This window comes from Gorilla gorilla, chromosome 1, assembly GCF_029281585.2.
Source record: "Gorilla gorilla gorilla isolate KB3781 chromosome 1, NHGRI_mGorGor1-v2.1_pri, whole genome shotgun sequence".
Lineage (NCBI taxonomy): Eukaryota > Metazoa > Chordata > Mammalia > Primates > Hominidae > Gorilla > Gorilla gorilla.
The window spans coordinates 125083865-125104536 of record NC_073224.2 but is presented as its reverse complement, the minus strand read 5'-3'; the positions used below and the strand labels follow the sequence as shown (position 1 = coordinate 125104536).

The 20672-nt window shown below is 44.2% G+C and overlaps 1 protein-coding gene across 2 annotated transcripts in view; it reads left to right on the top strand.

Moving 5' to 3' along the window:
• LOC129525331 (neuroblastoma breakpoint family member 1-like) overlaps positions 1-20672 on the top strand; it is a 67675-nt gene that overhangs the window by 11596 nt on the left and 35407 nt on the right. For both annotated transcript variants that reach the window (XM_055355299.2, XM_055355295.2), the window contains exons 4-14: positions 3360-3619; positions 9094-9303; positions 11112-11217; positions 12053-12267; positions 13323-13395; positions 13859-14070; positions 15436-15645; positions 17430-17535; positions 18371-18585; positions 19641-19713; positions 20177-20388. In XM_055355299.2, the coding sequence (XP_055211274.2) occupies positions 3454-3619; positions 9094-9303; positions 11112-11217; positions 12053-12267; positions 13323-13395; positions 13859-14070; positions 15436-15645; positions 17430-17535; positions 18371-18585; positions 19641-19713; positions 20177-20388 (1798 nt within the window). In that variant the 5' untranslated portion in view covers positions 3360-3453. The remainder of the gene's footprint in view (positions 1-3359; positions 3620-9093; positions 9304-11111; positions 11218-12052; positions 12268-13322; positions 13396-13858; positions 14071-15435; positions 15646-17429; positions 17536-18370; positions 18586-19640; positions 19714-20176; positions 20389-20672) is intronic.

Genomic DNA, 20672 nt, shown 5'->3' with positions numbered 1-20672 from the left:
CCATTCCTTCCTGTTTAATTTTTTTTCACAGCACTTAACTCCATCTATTGTGCATCTTTTACTTAGTAATTTTGTTTTCGTCTTCCGCTATTAGAATGTAAACTCCAAGAGTGTAAGAATTTTTCTAGCACTGGAAAAATGCCTGGCACATAATAGGCATTTACTAATTGTTGTGTGAATGAATGATTATAAGTTTAATATTCTTTGTGGAAACTAATAAGGTTGATTTCCTATCAGAAACCGATCATTATTAATAAGCATATTGGATGGTATTTATAGAATTAGCCTTCATATGTTCTCTACTCAGAAGTTGGCAAACTTTTTCTGTAAAGTGCCAGAGAGTAATTATTTTTGCAGGCTTTGTGGTCTCATTACAGCTACTTGACTCTGTTGTTGTAGTGGAAAATCAGCCATAGACAATCTATAAATGAATGAGCATGGCTGTGTTCCAGTAAGACTATTAATGGACACTGAAATTTGAATTTTATATAATTTTGAAATGTCAGAAAATATCCTTCTTTTGTTCTTTTTTTCTAATCATTTAAAAATGTAAAAAACTATTCACAGGCCAAACAAAAACAGGCAGTGGTCCAAATTAGACTTGCAAACTGTACTTTGTCAATCTCTGGTTTTACTGATTTCTTGAATATATCTTAGGTTAAAACTTATTTTTCCATACTTGATAGGGAGCAACAATGTGAATTAAACTGTAGAAACAAATAATTCAGAAATACATCTGTTTAGCTTTAGAAACTTCCATTTTGCTTCATTTTTGTTTTCCTGGGAACCTTATATTTCCATTATATGTTTATGATGCTACCATTTAAATGACTTTGCATTCTCTTAGCATATGCCACATGATAGTGTTAGGGTGGTGTAATAGTTCAGGAGCAAAGCTGAGCAAAGCCCACCCACATTAAAAAATTTGCCATTATTTAGAAGGTGCATAATTCCCATATGGGAGAATGAAGAGTCATCTAATAATGCCCAGAGGGCTGCACTGTGAGTGAGAATTGTGTTGCAGTTTTTAACATTCATAACACATTTCTTGAATAAGCTGCAAATGCTTTTAATAATATATCTCAGAGTTAATTTTAGCTATGCTACATTGGCACTTTTTGCTCCTCCACTTCAAAAAACCAACACAAGAAACTATTCTCAAATCAAGCTGTGATTTGGATGGGGCATTGTATTTTCCTCAATAAGCACAAAGAAGAGAGAAAAGATGTTTTCACTTGGCAAAACTTTTTTTTTTGAGATGGAATCTCACTCTGTTGCCCAGGCTGGAGTGTAGTGGCACAATCTCGTCGGCTCACTGCAACCTCCGCCTCCCGAGTTCAAGCAATTCTCATGCCTCAGCTTCCCGAGTAGCTGGGATTACAAGCGTGCACCACCACCCTGGCTAATTTTTGTATTTTTAGTAGAGCCAGGGTTTCACCATGTTGGCCGGGCTATTCTCAAACTCCTGACCTCAGATGGTCCTCACACCTCAGCCTCCCAAAGTGCTGGAATTACAGGTGTGAGCCACTGTGCCCAGCCCACTTGCAAAACTTGTTAACATTTATAAGGTTTTTTACATACTTGATTTTGTTCAGTTCTTAGAATAATCTCATGATGTAGGTGACCTTATTAACTATTTACAATGTGAGAAAATGGATAGTCAGTGAAGATAAGTAACTTGTCCAAGGTCACAGCACCAGAACTCCAAACCAGACCTTCTGACCTTCTTGATACAGACTCCTCACAGTCACCTGCATGCCATCTTTGGTTTCAGTGCTATGAACTTTCTTCACTGCCTGTTGGTCTGTAGCTACACCTACTCATGAAGATGCCCAGAGCCTTAGCCGCTCCTTGCTCCGCCATGCTTATCTTATGCAGCTCTGGGAGGGGTGAAGAGGCTGTGGCCAGTTACCTCACTACCACTATAGCTATTCACCACCCTGTTTTCTCCTTTAGCCATTTTAGCTACTACACAATTCTTCTGGGCATTTTCTGTCTTAGTTCCCTAGTATCTGGCCTTCCTTCTTTTCTCAGTAACTGTGACCCCTGCTAGCTAGCCTTGCCAACCAATGGTTAATGAAAGGTCTTGGATATGACTGTCAAAGACAAAAGCACTCGTGACCCCAATGTTTCAGGTCACAATGATTAGGAAAATCAGGACAACAAGGCTTGGGCACAGAAGAGCTGGTTTTTGAGAGGGGGATTTAGAGTTTGGTTTAAATGTGTAATCTTTGAGGTAACGGTGGAACAGCCTACTAGATTCAGTTTTCTAGTCCCTGAAAACTAAAACGAGGAATAAGTTGAATCACATATTTGGGGCACCAGCCAAATATATAGCAGCATTTATAGTTAGAATCAAAGTGTTTGTGTTTCTTAATTTAAATGCTTCTCAGAGATTCCATTTAAACAACTTCATTATGAAAATGGAGACTTACCATGCCTTTTTGATATTGTTCAGAGAAAATTGTCATAAATAATACACACAGTTTGAAATGGTTGTACATCTTATGAATCAAGGGGTGGCGTGTAAAAAGGTTCCTCAGTGCCTCAATGTGGAAAATATCATAGAATGTTATTCTTCAGTTGATTCCTTCCTTCACTTTGGTGTTTATATGGTATCTTAGATATTTTATGTTATTTTAATTATATTTTGTGCCTTTTTATTTGGTTAAAAATGCCTACTACTTAAATATTAACAGATTTTTAAATATCCCTTTGAACTCTTCCCCATTCCTGTACCTCCTTTCCCTTTTTCCGTTGTAATGTCAGCCACCTGAACATAACCCAGAAAACTAGGTATCAGCCAATTGATGTTTCAGTGGAAATAAGAGAAAGAAGCACTTACTGTTTCTCAATGCTTAATTGAGGAAAAGCACATGATATCTTACATATTTTAAATTGGAAGGGATAATAGGGTCAAGTTCATGCATTATATTGTGGCCATCTTAATCCTATCAAATGGCTTAGTCAAAATGAGAAAGTAAATGAATTTAAGCAGACAAGTACGAACAGTGCTCTAAAAAAGGTGCTGTTACACTATCCCAACCTGTACACACATGAAAAAAAGCTGGGGTGCATTTTGCGTTTGAATAAGGGTCATGTTGACTGGCCATGGCAGACCCTGCTAGACCATACACCTGATACTCTGTCACCTGCCAGGACTCAAAAGGACATGGGAGTATGTGGTTAAGTTCTCTAAGGACTCTTTCTTCTAAAGGGAAGCAGTTTTATAGGTGGTACTTGTAGGTCTGTTGATTCACAATCTCATGCTTTCTTGATTGGACTGTATTGTTTTACTGTAATTTTTTGGACTTACAAGAAGTCAGGTGTTTTCATGGACTCTTCTCTTTTCCATACAGATGTCCAGAAGGCTTGTTGGGGGAATATTGTCAACATCGAGACCCCTGTGAGAAGAACCGCTGCCAGAATGGTGGGACTTGTGTGGCCCAGGCCATGCTGGGGAAAGCCACGTGCCGATGTGCCTCAGGGTTTACAGGAGAGGACTGCCAGTACTCGACATCTCATCCATGCTTTGTGTCTCGACCCTGCCTGAATGGCGGCACATGCCATATGCTCAGCCGGGATACCTATGAGTGCACCTGTCAAGTCGGGTTTACAGGTAACTAATGAGACCAAAGCCAGTGCTTTCCTACCTTCAGCAGATACCTTTATTTAGCATCTTTTAGATCATGGTGTCTGGCTCTTAAATGTCCCCCAGCTCTGGTGCACATTTAGCATTGTGATAAGGAACTGGGATGTTCCAGACAACTATCCCTAACTTCCTTTTAAGAGTTTCAGGGGGCAGAGAAAGAGAAAGAAAAAGGACCAAATACTTTGACTGCTTAAAGTATATATGTCAGGGCCAGGTACGGTGGCGCACGCTTGCAATCCCAGCACTTTGGCAGGCCAAGGCAGGAAGATCACTTGAGGCTAGAGGTTTGAGACCAGCCTGGGAAACATAGCAAGACCCCATCTCTACAAAAAAACAAGAATAAAAATAAAACAAAATTAGTCATGTGTGGTGGTGTGCACCTGTAGTCCTAACTGCTTGGGAGGCTGAAGTGGAAGAATTGCTTGAGCCCAGGAGTTTGAGGCTGCAGTGAGCTATGATCGCACCACTGCACTCTAGCCTGGGTGACAGAGTGAGACCCTGTCTCAAAAAAAAAAAAAAATGTACACCAGGATGGGGAATCAGAGTTTACTTCACTAAAAGAAATAAGTACACTGTCACCAGAGGAAAAGTTGCTGATGTTATTGACTATTTGCTTTTAGAAATCTCCCTCCCTAGACATTCAGGGCACTGGCTTTTCTGGTTTTCTGAACCCTGTTCCTTTTGCTTCTTCATTACTTTGTTCTTATCCATTAAATGTCTGTGCTCCCTGGAGCACTGTTTTGCGCCCTCTTTTGAGCCACATCACAGCTCTCCCTAGGGAATTTCCCTGTCTGTATTCGCCTCCACTGCCACTGTCTTCATTAGCTTGCTGATGAATCTCACCATCATTCCCTTAGCTCCACCCAACCCTGACATTCAGGCTCATGTTTCTAGCTATCCTTTGTATGTTCTCCTTGGAGATATTCTACAGGTACTTTCAGCTCACCTTGTTGACAGAAATACGTAGCAACCATGTACATCCCAAATACCCACGCTAGAAACTCCCTGTCCCTTGTTCTGACCTCATTTCAACTCAGTCACCCAAGCCAACTTCTGAGTTGCCTTTCACCTGTCTATTCCTCCCATTTCCTCTGCTACCCTGTAGTTGAGGGCCATGTTATCTCTCACCTGGACTTCTGAAGTAGTTTCTGAATACGTTTTCTTGCCTTTATTCTCTCCCCATCTCATTCACCCATGATATTACTACATCTTTGATTATAAATGCAAATATTCTAACAATCTCACCTGCTTACAATGTCTAATATTTTTTCATCATCCGCAGAATAAACTGCAAACTCTTTTACATGACTTCCATAGCTCTCTACAGCCTAGACTTTACATCTTGTTGTAGCCTGGCCTCCCCACAAGCATCTAGGCCTAGTCACACCAAATTCTCCTTATTTCCTGAAAATGTTGTACTTATTATTGCTTTCATACAGTTACACACCCTTTTGCCTGGAATGCCCTTTTCTACAACTGGTGATTGTCCAATGTTATTTAAAACTGTGTCTTAGTGACCCTTTCATGATTCCTTTAGGCAAATGGTCTCTAAGTTTTATTATTTTTATGTATCACATTTTATTGTAATTTTTTTTTTACACATATCTCACCTGAATAGATTGTGGGTTTTTCTAGGTGGGTCTGAGCTTTATTCAAAAGTGTTTATTAAATTAGATGAGAAAAGGAGGAACATTCTTCATTTTTTCTCCTGCTTTAAGCACTAAACCAAGAGTTCTATAAATGCAATAAGCAAAAAAGTGAAAAATGTCCTCAGAAAACTATACTGGATCAGTTAGTGTAGAATACTGTTATATTAATTTTTCATTGTATTAGGGTTCTCTAGAGGGATGGAACTAATGGAATATATATGTATGTATATATATTCCAATCCAAAGTGTCTTGGTGGCAATCTTAATATATATATATTGGCAATCTTTATATATATATATAAAGGAGAGTTTGTTAAGTATTAATTCACATGATCACAAGGTCCCACAATAGGCTGTCTGCAGGCTGAGGAGCAAGGAGAGCCAGTCTGAGTTCCAAAACCAAAGAACTTGGGGTTCGATATTTGAGGGCAGGAAACATCCAGCACGGGAAAAAGATGTAGGCTGGGAGGCTAGGCCAGTCTCGCTTTTTCATGTTTTTCTGCCTGCTTTATATTTGCTGACAGATGATCAAATGGTGTCCATCCAGATTAAGGGTGGGTCTGCCTTCCCCAGCCCACTGACTCAAATGTTAATCTCCTTTGGCAACACCTTCACAGACACACCCAAGATCAATACTTTGTATCCTTCAATTCAATCAAGTTGACACACTCAGTTTTAACCACCACAAATCTACCCCTTGTCAACTTGAACCCATACACATCTCCTGAGATCACACATAATCTTCAAATAAAGACAATAATTAGGTCATAATTACACCTAATGTAGTACAACTATTCTTCGTACATCCGCAAACACACCAGTCCCCAACTGAAACACTCTTACATAAAGTTAACGATACTTAAATGCTGATGTGAAGTCAATAAATCTTATGTCACATGATAAGGGAGAAAGGAAATAAAATGAAGATATTTTCTTAATACAAGTGTGTGCAAGCACAGACATGTTTTTAATAAAGGAAGGAGGAAATACTGAGGACAATTACAGTCTTCATTTCTGCAGCTGGTCACATGGTAGTAGCTGGTATTGATGACTACCTTCTTCTACCCATTTTGTATTCCTTTTGCCTTCAGCAAACACCTCAGCAGGTTGTGTTTTTTTTTTTCGTGATGGAGAGGCCCAAACCTTCATTCATCCAGGCGGGACCATTTGTAGTCCCGCCTGGATTGGGCTGTTGTAGTTGCCCATTGACCTTAATCACAGGGCATGGTAATACTAAGAGACGCCCTAATGGATCTCCTGTATTCCATGAATACTCTTTCTTACCTCCGTTCTGGAGTAGTAGACTGATTTCATCTTGATAGCCTGGGTCTTGATAGCCTTGATGTCCCAGCCAACACTGTAACGCCTTTCTTAGCCTGTTTACTTAAAGGTAGGAACCCAAAGTGTCCTGGTGGCAATCTTAACTACCAGTTTAATGGAATTGTTGTTGTGTCTTCTGGTGGCAGCGTTCCTCCCTCTGGAACTAAGACCTCTAGGCCAGCAGAACTTAATGTTGCGGGAACAGGAAGCAAACATTTTGCTAGTGGATCACTAGGGGTGATGGTGAGTGGTACCACTTCCATTTCCACCCCTTGATTCCTGGACCTGTGAATCCTGGCTATGGGAGAAACAGTACCACATATTGGACGCTGATTCAGAGCATACACAGCCTTCTTGAGAACTTTGCCCCAACCCTGCAAAGTATTCTCACCTAGTTGGCATTGTAATTGTGACTGCAAAAGGCCATTCCACCGTTCTGCTTCAGGATGTTGGGGAACATGGTAAGACCAGTGAATTCCATGAGCATGAGCCCACTGCTGCACTTCTTTAGCCATAAAGTGAATGCCTTGGTCAGAGGCAATGCTGTGTGGAATACCATGACAGTGGATAAGGCATTCCATGAGTCCGCGGATGGTAGTCTTGGCAGAACCATTGCATGCAGGATAGGCAAACCCATATCCAGAGTAAGTGTCTATTCCAGTAAGGACAAACATCTGCCCTTTTCACAATGGAAGAAGTCCAACATAATCAACCTGCCACCAAGTAGCTGGCTGATCACCCTGAGGAATAGTGCCATATCAAAGGCACAGTGTTGGTTTCTGCTGCTGGCAAATTGGGCACTCTGCAGTGGCAGTAGCCAGGTCAGCTTTCCACCGAGTTTTTTCATTTAGAAACTTGACAGATTTTCATTCTGACACAGAATGTCAGGTCTCCCAGACCCTAGAAAATACATTGACTTAAAGCCTTTGATACATCTCAAAGCAGTAACCTTACAATGTCACTGGAAGATGGTGCGGGCTGCAGAGAGGGATGCTTTCAAATGGGATTAACCAGTCCTCCTTCCTTCCCTTCCACATGAATGCTGGGCAGCCCAGGGTCAACCCACTGCACCCTCAACTCAGGCAAGTCCAGCAGCCAATCTTAGGAGACCTGGGCTACAGAAGAGTCTCTCAAGTTCCAGGCTCACAAAACCTAGGTGGGGATGAAAGCTGAGAAAGCGAAGAGGTGGTTCAGGGGATCACTCTTTCCTACTTGTTCCTCTCACCTCAAACTCACCTTCTACTGCACAGCAACACTGAGGATCGCCAACCAACCCTGACCATAACCTTGATCTTGCCATGTTCTGTTACTGGAATGCAACCCAAAATCAATGGTGTTAGGTCATCTCAACAAAATATATATCAAACCATATTCCATAAGAACTGCTCGTGGCCCTGTTCTTTTCAGTATATGGCAAAACAAAATGGAAACAACAAAATAGCATCAGGTTTACAAAACTTCCCAAGATAGATGGTCACACATGTTTTCAGGAGACCTCTATATAAATGACTTTGATCACTTGATACCTTGAAAAGAGGTCTTGTGGCACTAGAATGACATCTATAAGTGACAAGTATAAAATGTAGTGCTCAGTGACATTAAAAAACAAATCAACCCACATAGAGGAAGAGCTTTGGACGTAGGGATGTCAAACTGGTCTAGAATGTAATGAAAACCCAAGAAGGTGCCCCAGTAAGAAAGAAGAAATCAGTCTAACAATGGGATGCAGCAGCAAGAATACTGGGACAGGAAAGAAAACATTTTAAAAAAATGAATTATTCATTCACTTTCTAGTGGATACAGAAAAAACTGCAGAAGACCCGGAGGATAGCAGAGCAGGCTAAAAGTTTGATATCTTACACCTGTGGAAAAGCCTTAAGCTCTGTTTTAACTGAGAGCAGGTGGGGTGACTTCATGACTACCATTAAGAAAATATAACCTGTTGGGAAACTGTTTCTGCCTTGATGATGTTGTACAGACAAGAGATAAACAGTGAGGAATGTGCTTAGATGTATTGGGAAAGACAGGGGTCTGTGGCATTGTCACAAGGGTACACGAATACTGAGAGTGAATGCTCAAGGAATGATCCCCATTGGTGGTGACCCTCAGGTGAGACTAGGGTGCCTGTGTTTCAGCAAAGCCTGGGCAATGGCAATGCAGGGCTCCTAAGATTCCATGACACCCCCACCTTCTAATTCTGTTATGGCAACTGCAGACGGTTACCTGGCACGCTGGCCACATTCTACCTCACTCTTATCAGAGTCTGAGCTACTGGCAGTGCTTTCAGCTCTGTGTTCAGGCACCTCGAACCTTGTTTTTGTGGTGAAGGATCCTAAAGTGCTGTGGGGAGTGATCACATTTTCCATAACAGTAAGTTAAGAATTTCAGTTACTGACATCCCTCAGTCCTGATTAAACCTATTTGATTTCACCAGTTTTTAACTCATCATGTGTTTGCCTTTCTTCTCCCCAGTCCCTGGCCCCACCTCTTCTGCCACAAACGTCAGCATGGTGGTATCAGCCGGCCCTTTGTCCAGCGAGAAGGCAGAGGTGAACATTCTAGAAATCAATGAGAAATTGTGCCCCCAGCTGGCAGAGAAGAAACAGCAGTTCAGAAGCCTCCAAGAGAAATGTTTTGTAACTCAACTGGCCGGCTTCCTGGCCAACGGACAGAAGAAATACAGTAAGATCTATAGGCTCACCATCACGAAAGTGATGAATGATGTCCTGTCTTCTCTCTGAGACACTAAATGCTCTCTCCATCAAAAATAATTTCATCCTTCCTGTACTTCTAGGAAAACAGAAATGGGTATTTTAACATTTTGTTAAAGTTGGAAGACAGAGGTACCAAAGTATTTAGCAACTTTCCATGTTTGCAATCAGGTGGGGGTGGGACTAGAGTTAAACTGCCATTTATTGATTTCTGACACAGGCACAGAATGACCTGTTTTCTCCAAGAGGCTCAATCGTGTTTTCCAGAATCCTCTCTGTACCATATAAGATCCTGCAGACAAATAACATCTAGTCTGTTGTTCTAAATGTCTGAGACTAGTGAACTTTTATTCAGTTCAAGTTTCTGTTGAGGCCCAACAGGCAAAGCTCTGTTCTAGTGACTGAGGGAAACTTGGTGATAGTAGCCAGTACCTGCTCTGAGGGGCTTCAAGAGGAGTCTACTCCTAATAGAACCTGTGCTGTCTATAAGTGACAGCATCAAGAGCAGGGAGTAGGGGCCGTGCATGGTGGCTCACTCCTGTAATCCCAGCACTTTGGGAGGCTGAGGCGGGCAGATCATGAGGTCAGGAGTTTGAGACCAGCCTGGGCAACATGGAGAAACCCCATCTCCACTAAAAATACAAAAAGTAGATGGGCGTGGTGGCAGGTGACTGTAATCACCCCTGCTCAGGAGGCTGAGGCAGGAGAATCCTTTGAACCCAGGAGGCTGAGGTTGCAGTGAGCCAAGATTTTGCCATTGCACTCCAGCCTGGGCGACAGGGCGAGACTGGTAAAAATAATAATAATAATAATAATAATAATAATAATAATAATAATAATAATGATAAATAAAAATAAGAATAAAAAGCAGAGAGTAGCTTGGTGAGAGTGAAGTCCTGCTTCCTGGGGCACAGAGTCTTGTTGCTAAAGAGGAAGAAAGATCGCACCCGAGAATGTGTGGAGATAGCAGTGCAGTGTACAGAGCAGGGACCGTGGGCCTGTCTCCTGGGCTCCATCCAAGTTGCTTGTCTTGTCTGTCCCTCAGTTTCCTCACCTGTTCAGAGGGTACTACAATAATACCTACCTCTGTAAATTGCTGCAGTGAATTACATGAGCTATTTCTTGTCAATCTCCTAGAACATTTATTGGCACACAGTAAACACTATCTATTAGTTCTTCATTCTGCTGTTTCTAAATTAACACACACTTTATTAGCATTTGGGCATATTTCCTTCATGGCCTTATGGTGTTATGTGTCACTCTTTATGCTTCAGATATGATTGTTAAAATCATAACTGAAGATATGATTTAAAAATCAAAGATTTTAAAAATCTTTCGCATACTTGTCCTTGAAATTCCCAGTAAAAGGGAAACCATCAGTCCCATAGTCCTAGGGGCCTTCCCGACTGTACAAGAAATCACTACTTCATGCCCCAGTGCAGTGTTTTAGAGGAGAGGCTGCAAGGCTTGGGAAAGTGGCCCCGCATTCAGAGTCAGACCTCAGGGACTGTGAATTCTGACTCCACTTCGTTGTGGTTGAATCATCTTGTCAACTTCCTTGATGTGCCCTTGAGGTTCTCTTTCTTCATCTCTAAATTTTGGAGGATCAGATGCCAGAAAGTCAGGAGACTGAAGAGTAAAGATGTGGAAATCCCTGTCTAGACCCTGGTACTGGGGAGAGTTTTGTCCTTGGGATGGACCTGGCTCCTGTCCTGTAGGCAATGACCACAGCAGCATGTCCAGCCTTCCACTGAGGCAGGCGTGTCTGTCTTTTCTCAGAATACGAAGAGTGCGAAGACCTCATAAAATCTATGCTGAGGAATGAGCGACGACAGTTCAAGGAGGAGAAGCTTGCGGAGCAGCTCAAGCAAGCTGAGGAGCTCAGGTGAGGGGACCCCATGGGGGCAGGCAGGGGGGCAGGTGTGTAAATCTCTGAAGTACAACAGCTCGGTGGGGAGAAGTAAGAACGAAGCTGGGCCAGGGGAAGGGCAGGAATTGCCATGGCAGGCTCGCAACACACAAGTATTTATCAAGCAGAGAAGAGGTATAATAAAAATGTATGGGTTGCAGTTGTTTCTCAGAGCTTTGTTTTCTCTTTTTCAAACAAGTAATTGTTGATGTGAAATTTACATAACACAAAATTAACCAAAGGAGTGTGAACCACACAGCAGCATTCAGTATACTCAAAATGGTGTGCCATCACCACCCCACTTACCCTTAGTGAGAATCACCTCCTGACTGACTGCGGCTTCTCATTCTTTCACTCAATCAATGTTGCCTTCTCGACCCTGTCATTCTTTTCTTCTTTCGTCTTTTCAATTCGCCCCATCTGCATCTGGCCTCATTTCTGTACATGGCTTTGTATCTAGTGGCCGCAAGATGCACCATGTGTATTTTCACATGGAAATGTCCATGGCCAGAGTGAGGAACTGAAAGGATGTCTTTTTGAAACGGAATTAGGAAGACACCTACTTTTGTTTACAGAAGGGAAAGATGAATGGAACATCATCGAGGATCTTGCAGGAGCCCTCTCTGATACAGAGGAAGCCTGTAAACCATTTTCTATTCTTTCTCTTGGCCACAGACATTCCTTTCAACATGTGCTGACCTTCTGCTTGAAGGTCTCCTTGAGGACATTGTCTCAGAAGTCTCTGTTGCAATATTTGAACGGATCACTCAACCCTTTCTACTCTTAAATTTTCTCTACCGTCTCACCTTAGGCAATATAAAGTCCTGGTTCACTCTCAGGAACGAGAGCTGACCCAGTTAAAGGAGAAGTTACGGGAAGGGAGAGATGCCTCCCGCTCATTGAATGAGCATCTCCAGGCCCTTCTCACTCCGGATGAGCCGGACAAGTCCCAGGGGCAGGACCTCCAAGAACAGCTGGCTGAGGGGTGTAGACTGGCACAGCAACTTGTCCAAAAGCTCAGCCCAGGTAAGGTGGCCATAGGCCCTGATGACCCAAAACCCCAGGCTTATGAGAGGCTCCAGACCTCCATACTTTCACAATGACAGTTGTATCAGCGGGGTTTTTTTCTGCTACACCTGTGTGACCATGACATGACCAGGACTTCCTGGGTAAGAACGGAGATGGGAAACCCATGGGTTTGGAGGTCACAGTATTGCAAGTGTCCCTCCTTCCTTGATGGAAGGTGGTCTTTGGAGCAAGAGGCAGCATCTATCTAGTTTTAAAGGACAGGAAGGAGGCTGTGATGGGAGGGCGCTTGTTGGAGTGAAAAGAGCTCTGGGCTAAGAATGAAGGTTCCCAGGCTGTCTTTTGGGCAATGTTCTTAGTAAGTGTCGGTGAGTGAGTGATTTATCTTTCCAGAGTTTCTCTCTCTCCATCTGCAAAGGCAGACAAATTGTCTCTTGCAAGGGTCTGAAGCATCCAAATATGGGAACACTTACGAATGCTTTTCAAAATGAGATGAAGCCCCTCTCCATGTGGTGTTGGAGAAGGCACTTGATGTGGGGGCATTTGGTGGTAGGAAGTGCTTCAGACTGGAGCACTCCCCAAGGATAGAATGTCCCTGAATAACACAGCAAAAGCCACATGGAGGGCCTGTGCAGTCTCATGATGCATAGAGGACTGTGGGACAAGTTTGTCCTCTCCTAAGAGAAAGAATGAGGTTTGAAATGCGAACTGTGACAGGACACCAAGCCTGTTCCTGGGAATCAGATCTGTGGCAGGATGGGGGAGACAGCTGCCAAAGTCCAGAGAGAGGCTGCACAAGCCTCCAGTGATATGGGAAGCAAAAGGTCTTTTCAGTATTTGGCCACATCTTGATGGTGGCCCTCCACATCAGAAATGCATTGCCCGATGGATCAGGAAACCATGCCAGGGCATTTTGTGAAAGATAAAACATGAGAGTTTTCAGTACAATGCTGAACCATACGTAGATGTTCATGTCTCTGTGCACGTTGGGCTGACTGACTGTGCTTGTGGAATGTGAAGTGGGAAATATCTGAACGAACATTTTGTATTTATAGAAAATGACGAAGATGAGGATGAAGATGTTCAAGCTGAGGAGGCTGAGAAGGTGCAGAAATCATCTCCCCCCAGGTAACACTGAATACTCAGGAGCAAGTAATGGGTGGTAACATATGAAAATGTCTAGGAGGCACACCCTCTCTGGCATCTATGGTGGGCCAAAAGCCCGCATCCCCTTGGCCACAGTATGTGAAATTGAACCCAGCTTAGACACAGGGTGCGGCAGCTGTCGTGTTTCTCTATGTGTGCCAAGTGTCATGTCTGTACCATACAGGGATAGCTGAGTCTTCATCCTCCTCAGCTCCTATCTGTCCAGTGCACTGAACACCAGCTGCTCTCTTCCTCTCTGGCTCCCATGGCAGCCATGCTCTGTTGCAGAGAGAAGAGGATTGCCTGTTCCCTCTTTAAGGGAACCTCCATTTTGCTTTCTGGGACCACTCTCTTAATGCCGCCTGTCAAAACCAGCTAGGACTCCCTGGGGTCCAATCCCTCTGTGTTTAATCTTCTGTCATCTCTGTCCCACCTGGCTCATCAGGGAGGTGCAGAAGGCTGAAGAGAGCAAAGTCCCTGAGGACTCACTGGAGGAATGTGCCATCACTTGTTCAAATAGCCACGGCCCTTGTGACTCCAACCAGCCTCACAAGAACATCAAAATCACATTTGAGGAAGACGAAGTCAACTCAACTCTGGTTGTAGACAGAGAATCCTCTCATGATGAATGTCAGGATGCTCTAAACATTCTCCCAGGTAGCCTCTATTTTCCTTGCGTCTCATACCTCTGTCTAGGCTATGGAAGATCAATTCTGAGGACAGGCTGTATATACACATATTGTTATTGTTTTAGTCAGAAACTAGGATGGAGCTAGGTGCTGTGACTCACACATATAATCACAGCACTTTGGAAGGCCCAAGTGGGAGGATGACTTGAGTTCAGGAGTTGAAGACCAGCCTGGACAATATGGTGAAACCCATCTTTACAAAGAATACAAAAAATTAGGCAGGCATGGTGCTGCATGCCTATAGTCCCAACTGCTCAGGAGACTTAGGTGGGAGGATCGGCTGAGATGTTCCTCCCACCCTCGTTCACTCCTCGCAGGCTAGACTCTCTCTCCTTTTCATTGGCTTGTCTTAGCTATTAATAAGAAGTCTCGGCCTGGCGCGGTGGCTCACACATGTAATCCCAGCACTTTGGGAGGCCGGGGCGGGTGGATCACGAGGTCAGGAGATCGAGACCATCCTGGCTAACACGGTGAAGCCCCGTCTTTACTGAAAATACAAAAAAATAAAAAATAAAATTAGCTGGGCACGGTGGTGGGCGCCTGTAGTCCCAGCTACTCGGGAGGCTGAGGCAGGAGAATGGCATGAACCCAGGAACCGGAGCTTGCAGTGAGCCGAGATTGTGCCACTGCACTCCAGCCTGGGAGACAGAGCGAGACTCCATCTCAAAAAAAAGAAAAAAAAAAAAAAAGTCTCTGACCAGGGGCGCTGGCTCACATCTTAATCCCAGCACTTTGGGAGGCTGAGGTAGGCAGAACACCTGAGGTCAGGAGTTCGAAACCAGCCTGTCCAAGATGGCGAAACCCCATCTCTACTAAAAATACAAAAATTAGCTGGCATGTTACTTGGCGCTTGTAATCCCAGATGCTTGGCAGGCTGAGGGATGAGAATCGCTTGAACCCGGGAGGCAGAGGTGGCAGTGAGCTGAGATTGTGCCTCTGCACTGCAGCCTGCGTGACAGAGTGAGACTCCGTCTCAAACAAAAAACAAAAAAACAAAAAAAGAAAAAAATTTAAAAAGCAAAATGAAATCTTTTGTGCTACACAGAAACATTGGCCACTCATGGGGTAAAAATCTCAGGGCCAAGCCTTGCTTTATAGAAACGTATAAGCAAGAAAAGTGTAGAAGTGTTTATATCTTGGTTTCAAGGTGACTGCATAGCTAAGACAAGTTGACTTAAAGGAGATCAAGACTGGAGATGACAAGAGTGAAACCAGGGAAACAACATCTTCAAATAAGTAGACAAGGCTGCCAGTGACATCCCTCAGTCCTGATTAAGCCTATTTGATTTCACCAGTTTTTAACTCATCATGTGTTTGCCTTTCTTCTCCCCAGTCCCTGGCCCCACCTCTTCTGCCACAAACGTCAGCATGGTGGTATCAGCCGGCCCTTTGTCCAGCGAGAAGGCAGAGGTGAACATTCTAGAAATCAATGAGAAATTGCGCCCCCAGCTGGCAGAGAAGAAACAGCAGTTCAGAAGCCTCCAAGAGAAATGTTTTGTAACTCAACTGGCCGGCTTCCTGGCCAACGGACAGAAGAAATACAGTAAGATCTATAGGCTCACCATCACGAAAGTGATGAATGATGTCCTGTCTTCTCTCTGAGACACTAAATGCTCTCTCCATCAAAAATAATTTCATCCTTCCTGTACTTCTAGGAAAACAGAAATGGGTATTTTAACATTTTGTTAAAGTTGGAAGACAGAGGTACCAAAGTATTTAGCAACTTTCCATGTTTGCAATCAGGTGGGGGTGGGACTAGAGTTAAACTGCCATTTATTGATTTCTGACACAGGCACAGAATGACCTGTTTTCTCCAAGAGGCTCAATCGTGTTTTCCAGAATCCTCTCTGTACCATATAAGATCCTGCAGACAAATAACATCTAGTCTGTTGTTCTAAATGTCTGAGACTAGTGAACTTTTATTCAGTTCAAGTTTCTGTTGAGGCCCAACAGGCAAAGCTCTGTTCTAGTGACTGAGGGAAACTTGGTGATAGTAGCCAGTACCTGCTCTGAGGGGCTTCAAGAGGAGTCTACTCCTAATAGAGCCTGTGCTGTCTATAAGTGACAGCATCAAGAGCAGGGAGTAGGGGCCGTGCATGGTGGCTCACTCCTGTAATCCCAGCACTTTGGGAGGCTGAGGCGGGCAGATCATGAGGTCAGGAGTTTGAGACCAGCCTGGGCAACATGGAGAAACCCCATCTCCACTAAAAATACAAAAAGTAGATGGGCGTGGTGGCAGGTGACTGTAATCACCCCTGCTCAGGAGGCTGAGGCAGGAGAATCCTTTGAACCCAGGAGGCTGAGGTTGCAGTGAGCCAAGATTTTGCCATTGCACTCCAGCCTGGGCGACAGGGCGAGACTGGTAAAAATAATAATAATAATAATAATAATGATAAATAAAAATAAGAATAAAAAGCAGAGAGTAGCTTGGTGAGAGTGAAGTCCTGCTTCCTGGGGCACAGAGTCTTGTTGCTAAAGAGGAAGAAAGATCGCACCCGAGAATGTGTGGAGATAGCAGTGCAGTGTACAGAGCAGGGACCGTGGGCCTGTCTCCTGGGCTCCATCCAAGTTGCTTGTCTTGTCTGTCCCTCAGTTTCCTCACCTGTTCAGAGGGTACTACAATAATACCTACCTCTGTAAATTGCTGCAGTGAATTACATGAGCTATTTCTTGTCAATCTCCTAGAACATTTATTGGCACACAGTAAACACTATCTATTAGTTCTTCATTCTGCTGTTTCTAAATTAACACACACTTTATTAGCATTTGGGCATATTTCCTTCATGGCCTTATGGTGTTATGTGTCACTCTTTATGCTTCAGATATGATTGTTAAAATCATAACTGAAGATATGATTTAAAAATCAAAGATTTTAAAAATCTTTCGCATACTTGTCCTTGAAATTCCCAGTAAAAGGGAAACCATCAGTCCCATAGTCCTAGGGGCCTTCCCGACTGTACAAGAAATCACTACTTCATGCCCCAGTGCAGTGTTTTAGAGGAGAGGCTGCAAGGCTTGGGAAAGTGGCCCCGCATTCAGAGTCAGACCTCAGGGACTGTGAATTCTGACTCCACTTCGTTGTGGTTGAATCATCTTGTCAACTTCCTTGATGTGCCCTTGAGGTTCTCTTTCTTCATCTCTAAATTTTGGAGGATCAGATGCCAGAAAGTCAGGAGACTGAAGAGTAAAGATGTGGAAATCCCTGTCTAGACCCTGGTACTGGGGAGAGTTTTGTCCTTGGGATGGACCTGGCTCCTGTCCTGTAGGCAATGACCACAGCAGCATGTCCAGCCTTCCACTGAGGCAGGCGTGTCTGTCTTTTCTCAGAATACGAAGAGTGCGAAGACCTCATAAAATCTATGCTGAGGAATGAGCGACGACAGTTCAAGGAGGAGAAGCTTGCGGAGCAGCTCAAGCAAGCTGAGGAGCTCAGGTGAGGGGACCCCATGGGGGCAGGCAGGGGGGCAGGTGTGTAAATCTCTGAAGTACAACAGCTCGGTGGGGAGAAGTAAGAACGAAGCTGGGCCAGGGGAAGGGCAGGAATTGCCATGGCAGGCTCGCAACACACAAGTATTTATCAAGCAGAGAAGAGGTATAATAAAAATGTATGGGTTGCAGTTGTTTCTCAGAGCTTTGTTTTCTCTTTTTCAAACAAGTAATTGTTGATGTGAAATTTACATAACACAAAATTAACCAAAGGAGTGTGAACCACACAGCAGCATTCAGTATACTCAAAATGGTGTGCCGTCACCACCCCACTTACCCTTAGTGAGAATCACCTCCTGACTGACTGCGGCTTCTCATTCTTTCACTCAATCAATGTTGCCTTCTCGACCCTGTCATTCTTTTCTTCTTTCGTCTTTTCAATTCGCCCCATCTGCATCTGGCCTCATTTCTGTACATGGCTTTGTATCTAGTGGCCGCAAGATGCACTATGTGTATTTTCACATGGAAATGTCCATGGCCAGAGTGAGGAACTGAAAGGATGTCTTTTTGAAACGGAATTAGGAAGACACTTACTTTTGTTTACAGAAGGGAAAGATGAATGGAACATCATCGAGGATCTTGCAGGAGCCCTCTCTGATACAGAGGAAGCCTGTAAACCATTTTCTATTCTTTCTCTTGGCCACAGACATTCCTTTCAACATGTGCTGACCTTCTGCTTGAAGGTCTCCTTGAGGACATTGTCTCAGAAGTCTCTGTTGCAATATTTGAACGGATCACTCAACGCTTTCTACTCTTAAATTTTCTCTACCGTCTCACCTTAGGCAATATAAAGTCCTGGTTCACTCTCAGGAACGAGAGCTGACCCAGTTAAAGGAGAAGTTACGGGAAGGGAGAGATGCCTCCCGCTCATTGAATGAGCATCTCCAGGCCCTTCTCACTCCGGATGAGCCGGACAAGTCCCAGGGGCAGGACCTCCAAGAACAGCTGGCTGAGGGGTGTAGACTGGCACAGCAACTTGTCCAAAAGCTCAGCCCAGGTAAGGTGGCCATAGGCCCTGATGACCCAAAACCCCAGGCTTATGAGAGGCTCCAGACCTCCATACTTTCACAATGACAGTTGTATCAGCGGGGTTTTTTTCTGCTACACCTGTGTGACCATGACATGACCAGGACTTCCTGGGTAAGAACGGAGATGGGAAACCCATGGGTTTGGAGGTCACAGTATTGCAAGTGTCCCTCCTTCCTTGATGGAAGGTGGTCTTTGGAGCAAGAGGCAGCATCTATCTAGTTTTAAAGGACAGGAAGGAGGCTGTGATGGGAGGGCGCTTGTTGGAGTGAAAAGAGCTCTGGGCTAAGAATGAAGGTTCCCAGGCTGTCTTTTGGGCAATGTTCTTAGTAAGTGTCGGTGAGTGAGTGATTTATCTTTCCAGAGTTTCTCTCTCTCCATCTGCAAAGGCAGACAAATTGTCTCTTGCAAGGGTCTGAAGCATCCAAATATGGGAACACTTACGAATGCTTTTCAAAATGAGATGAAGCCCCTCTCCATGTGGTGTTGGAGAAGGCACTTGATGTGGGGGCATTTGGTGGTAGGAAGTGCTTCAGACTGGAGCACTCCCCAAGGATAGAATGTCCCTGAATAACACAGCAAAAGCCACATGGAGGGCCTGTGCAGTCTCATGACGCATAGAGGACTGTGGGACAAGTTTGTCCTCTCCTAAGAGAAAGAATGAGGTTTGAAATGCGAACTGTGACAGGACACCAAGCCTGTTCCTGGGAATCAGATCTGTGGCAGGATGGGGGAGACAGCTGCCAAAGTCCAGAGAGAGGCTGCACAAGCCTCCAGTGATATGGGAAGCAAAAGGTCTTTTCAGTATTTGGCCACATCTTGATGGTGGCCCTCCACATCAGAAATGCATTGCCCGATGGATCAGGAAACCATGCCAGGGCATTTTGTGAAAGATAAAACATGAGAGTTTTCAGTACAATGCTGAACCATACGTAGATGTTCATGTCTCTGTGCACGTTGGGCTGACTGACTGTGCTTGTGGAATGTGAAGTGGGAAATATCTGAACGAACATTTTGTATTTATAGAAAATGACGAAGATGAGGATGAAGATGTTCAAGCTGAGGAGGCTGAGAAGGTGCAGAAATCATCTCCCCCCAGGTAACACTGAATACTCAGGAGCAAGTAATGGGTGGTAACATATGAAAATGTCTAGGAGGCACACCCTCTCTGGCATCTATGGTGGGCCAAAAGCCCGCATCCCCTTGGCCACAGTATGTGAAATTGAACCCAGCTTAGACACAGGGTGCGGCAGCTGTCGTGTTTCTCTATGTGTGCCAAGTGTCATGTCTGTACCATACAGGGATAGCTGAGTCTTCATCCTCCTCAGCTCCTATCTGTCCAGTGCACTGAACACCAGCTGCTCTCTTCCTCTCTGGCTCCCATGGCAGCCATGCTCTGTTGCAGAGAGAAGAGGATTGCCTGTTCCCTCTTTAAGGGAACCTCCATTTTGCTTTCTGGGACCACTCTCTTAATGCCGCCTGTCAAAACCAGCTAGGACTCCCTGGGGTCCAATCCCTCTGTGTTTAATCTTCTGTCATCTCTGTCCCACCTGGCTCATCAGGGAGGTGCAGAAGGCTGAAGAGAGCAAAGTCCCTGAGGACTCACTGGAGGAATGTGCCATCACTTGTTCAAATAGCCACGGCCCTTGTGACTCCAACCAGCCTCACAAGAACATCAAAATCACATTTGAGGAAGACGAAGTCAACTCAACTCTGGTTGTAGACAGAGAATCCTCTCATGATGAATGTCAGGATGCTCTAAACATTCTCCCAGGTAGCCTCTATTTTCCTTGCGTCTCATACCTCTGTCTAGGCTATGGAAGATCAATTCTGAGGACAGGCTGTATATACACATATTGTTATTGTTTTAGTCAGAAACTAGGATGGAGCTAGGTGCTGTGACTCACACATATAATCACAGCACTTTGGAAGGCCCAAGTGGGAGGATGACTTGAGTTCAGGAGTTGAAGACCAGCCTGGACAATATGGTGAAACCCATCTTTACAAAGAATACAAAAAATTAGGCAGGCATGGTGCTGCATGCCTATAGTCCCAACT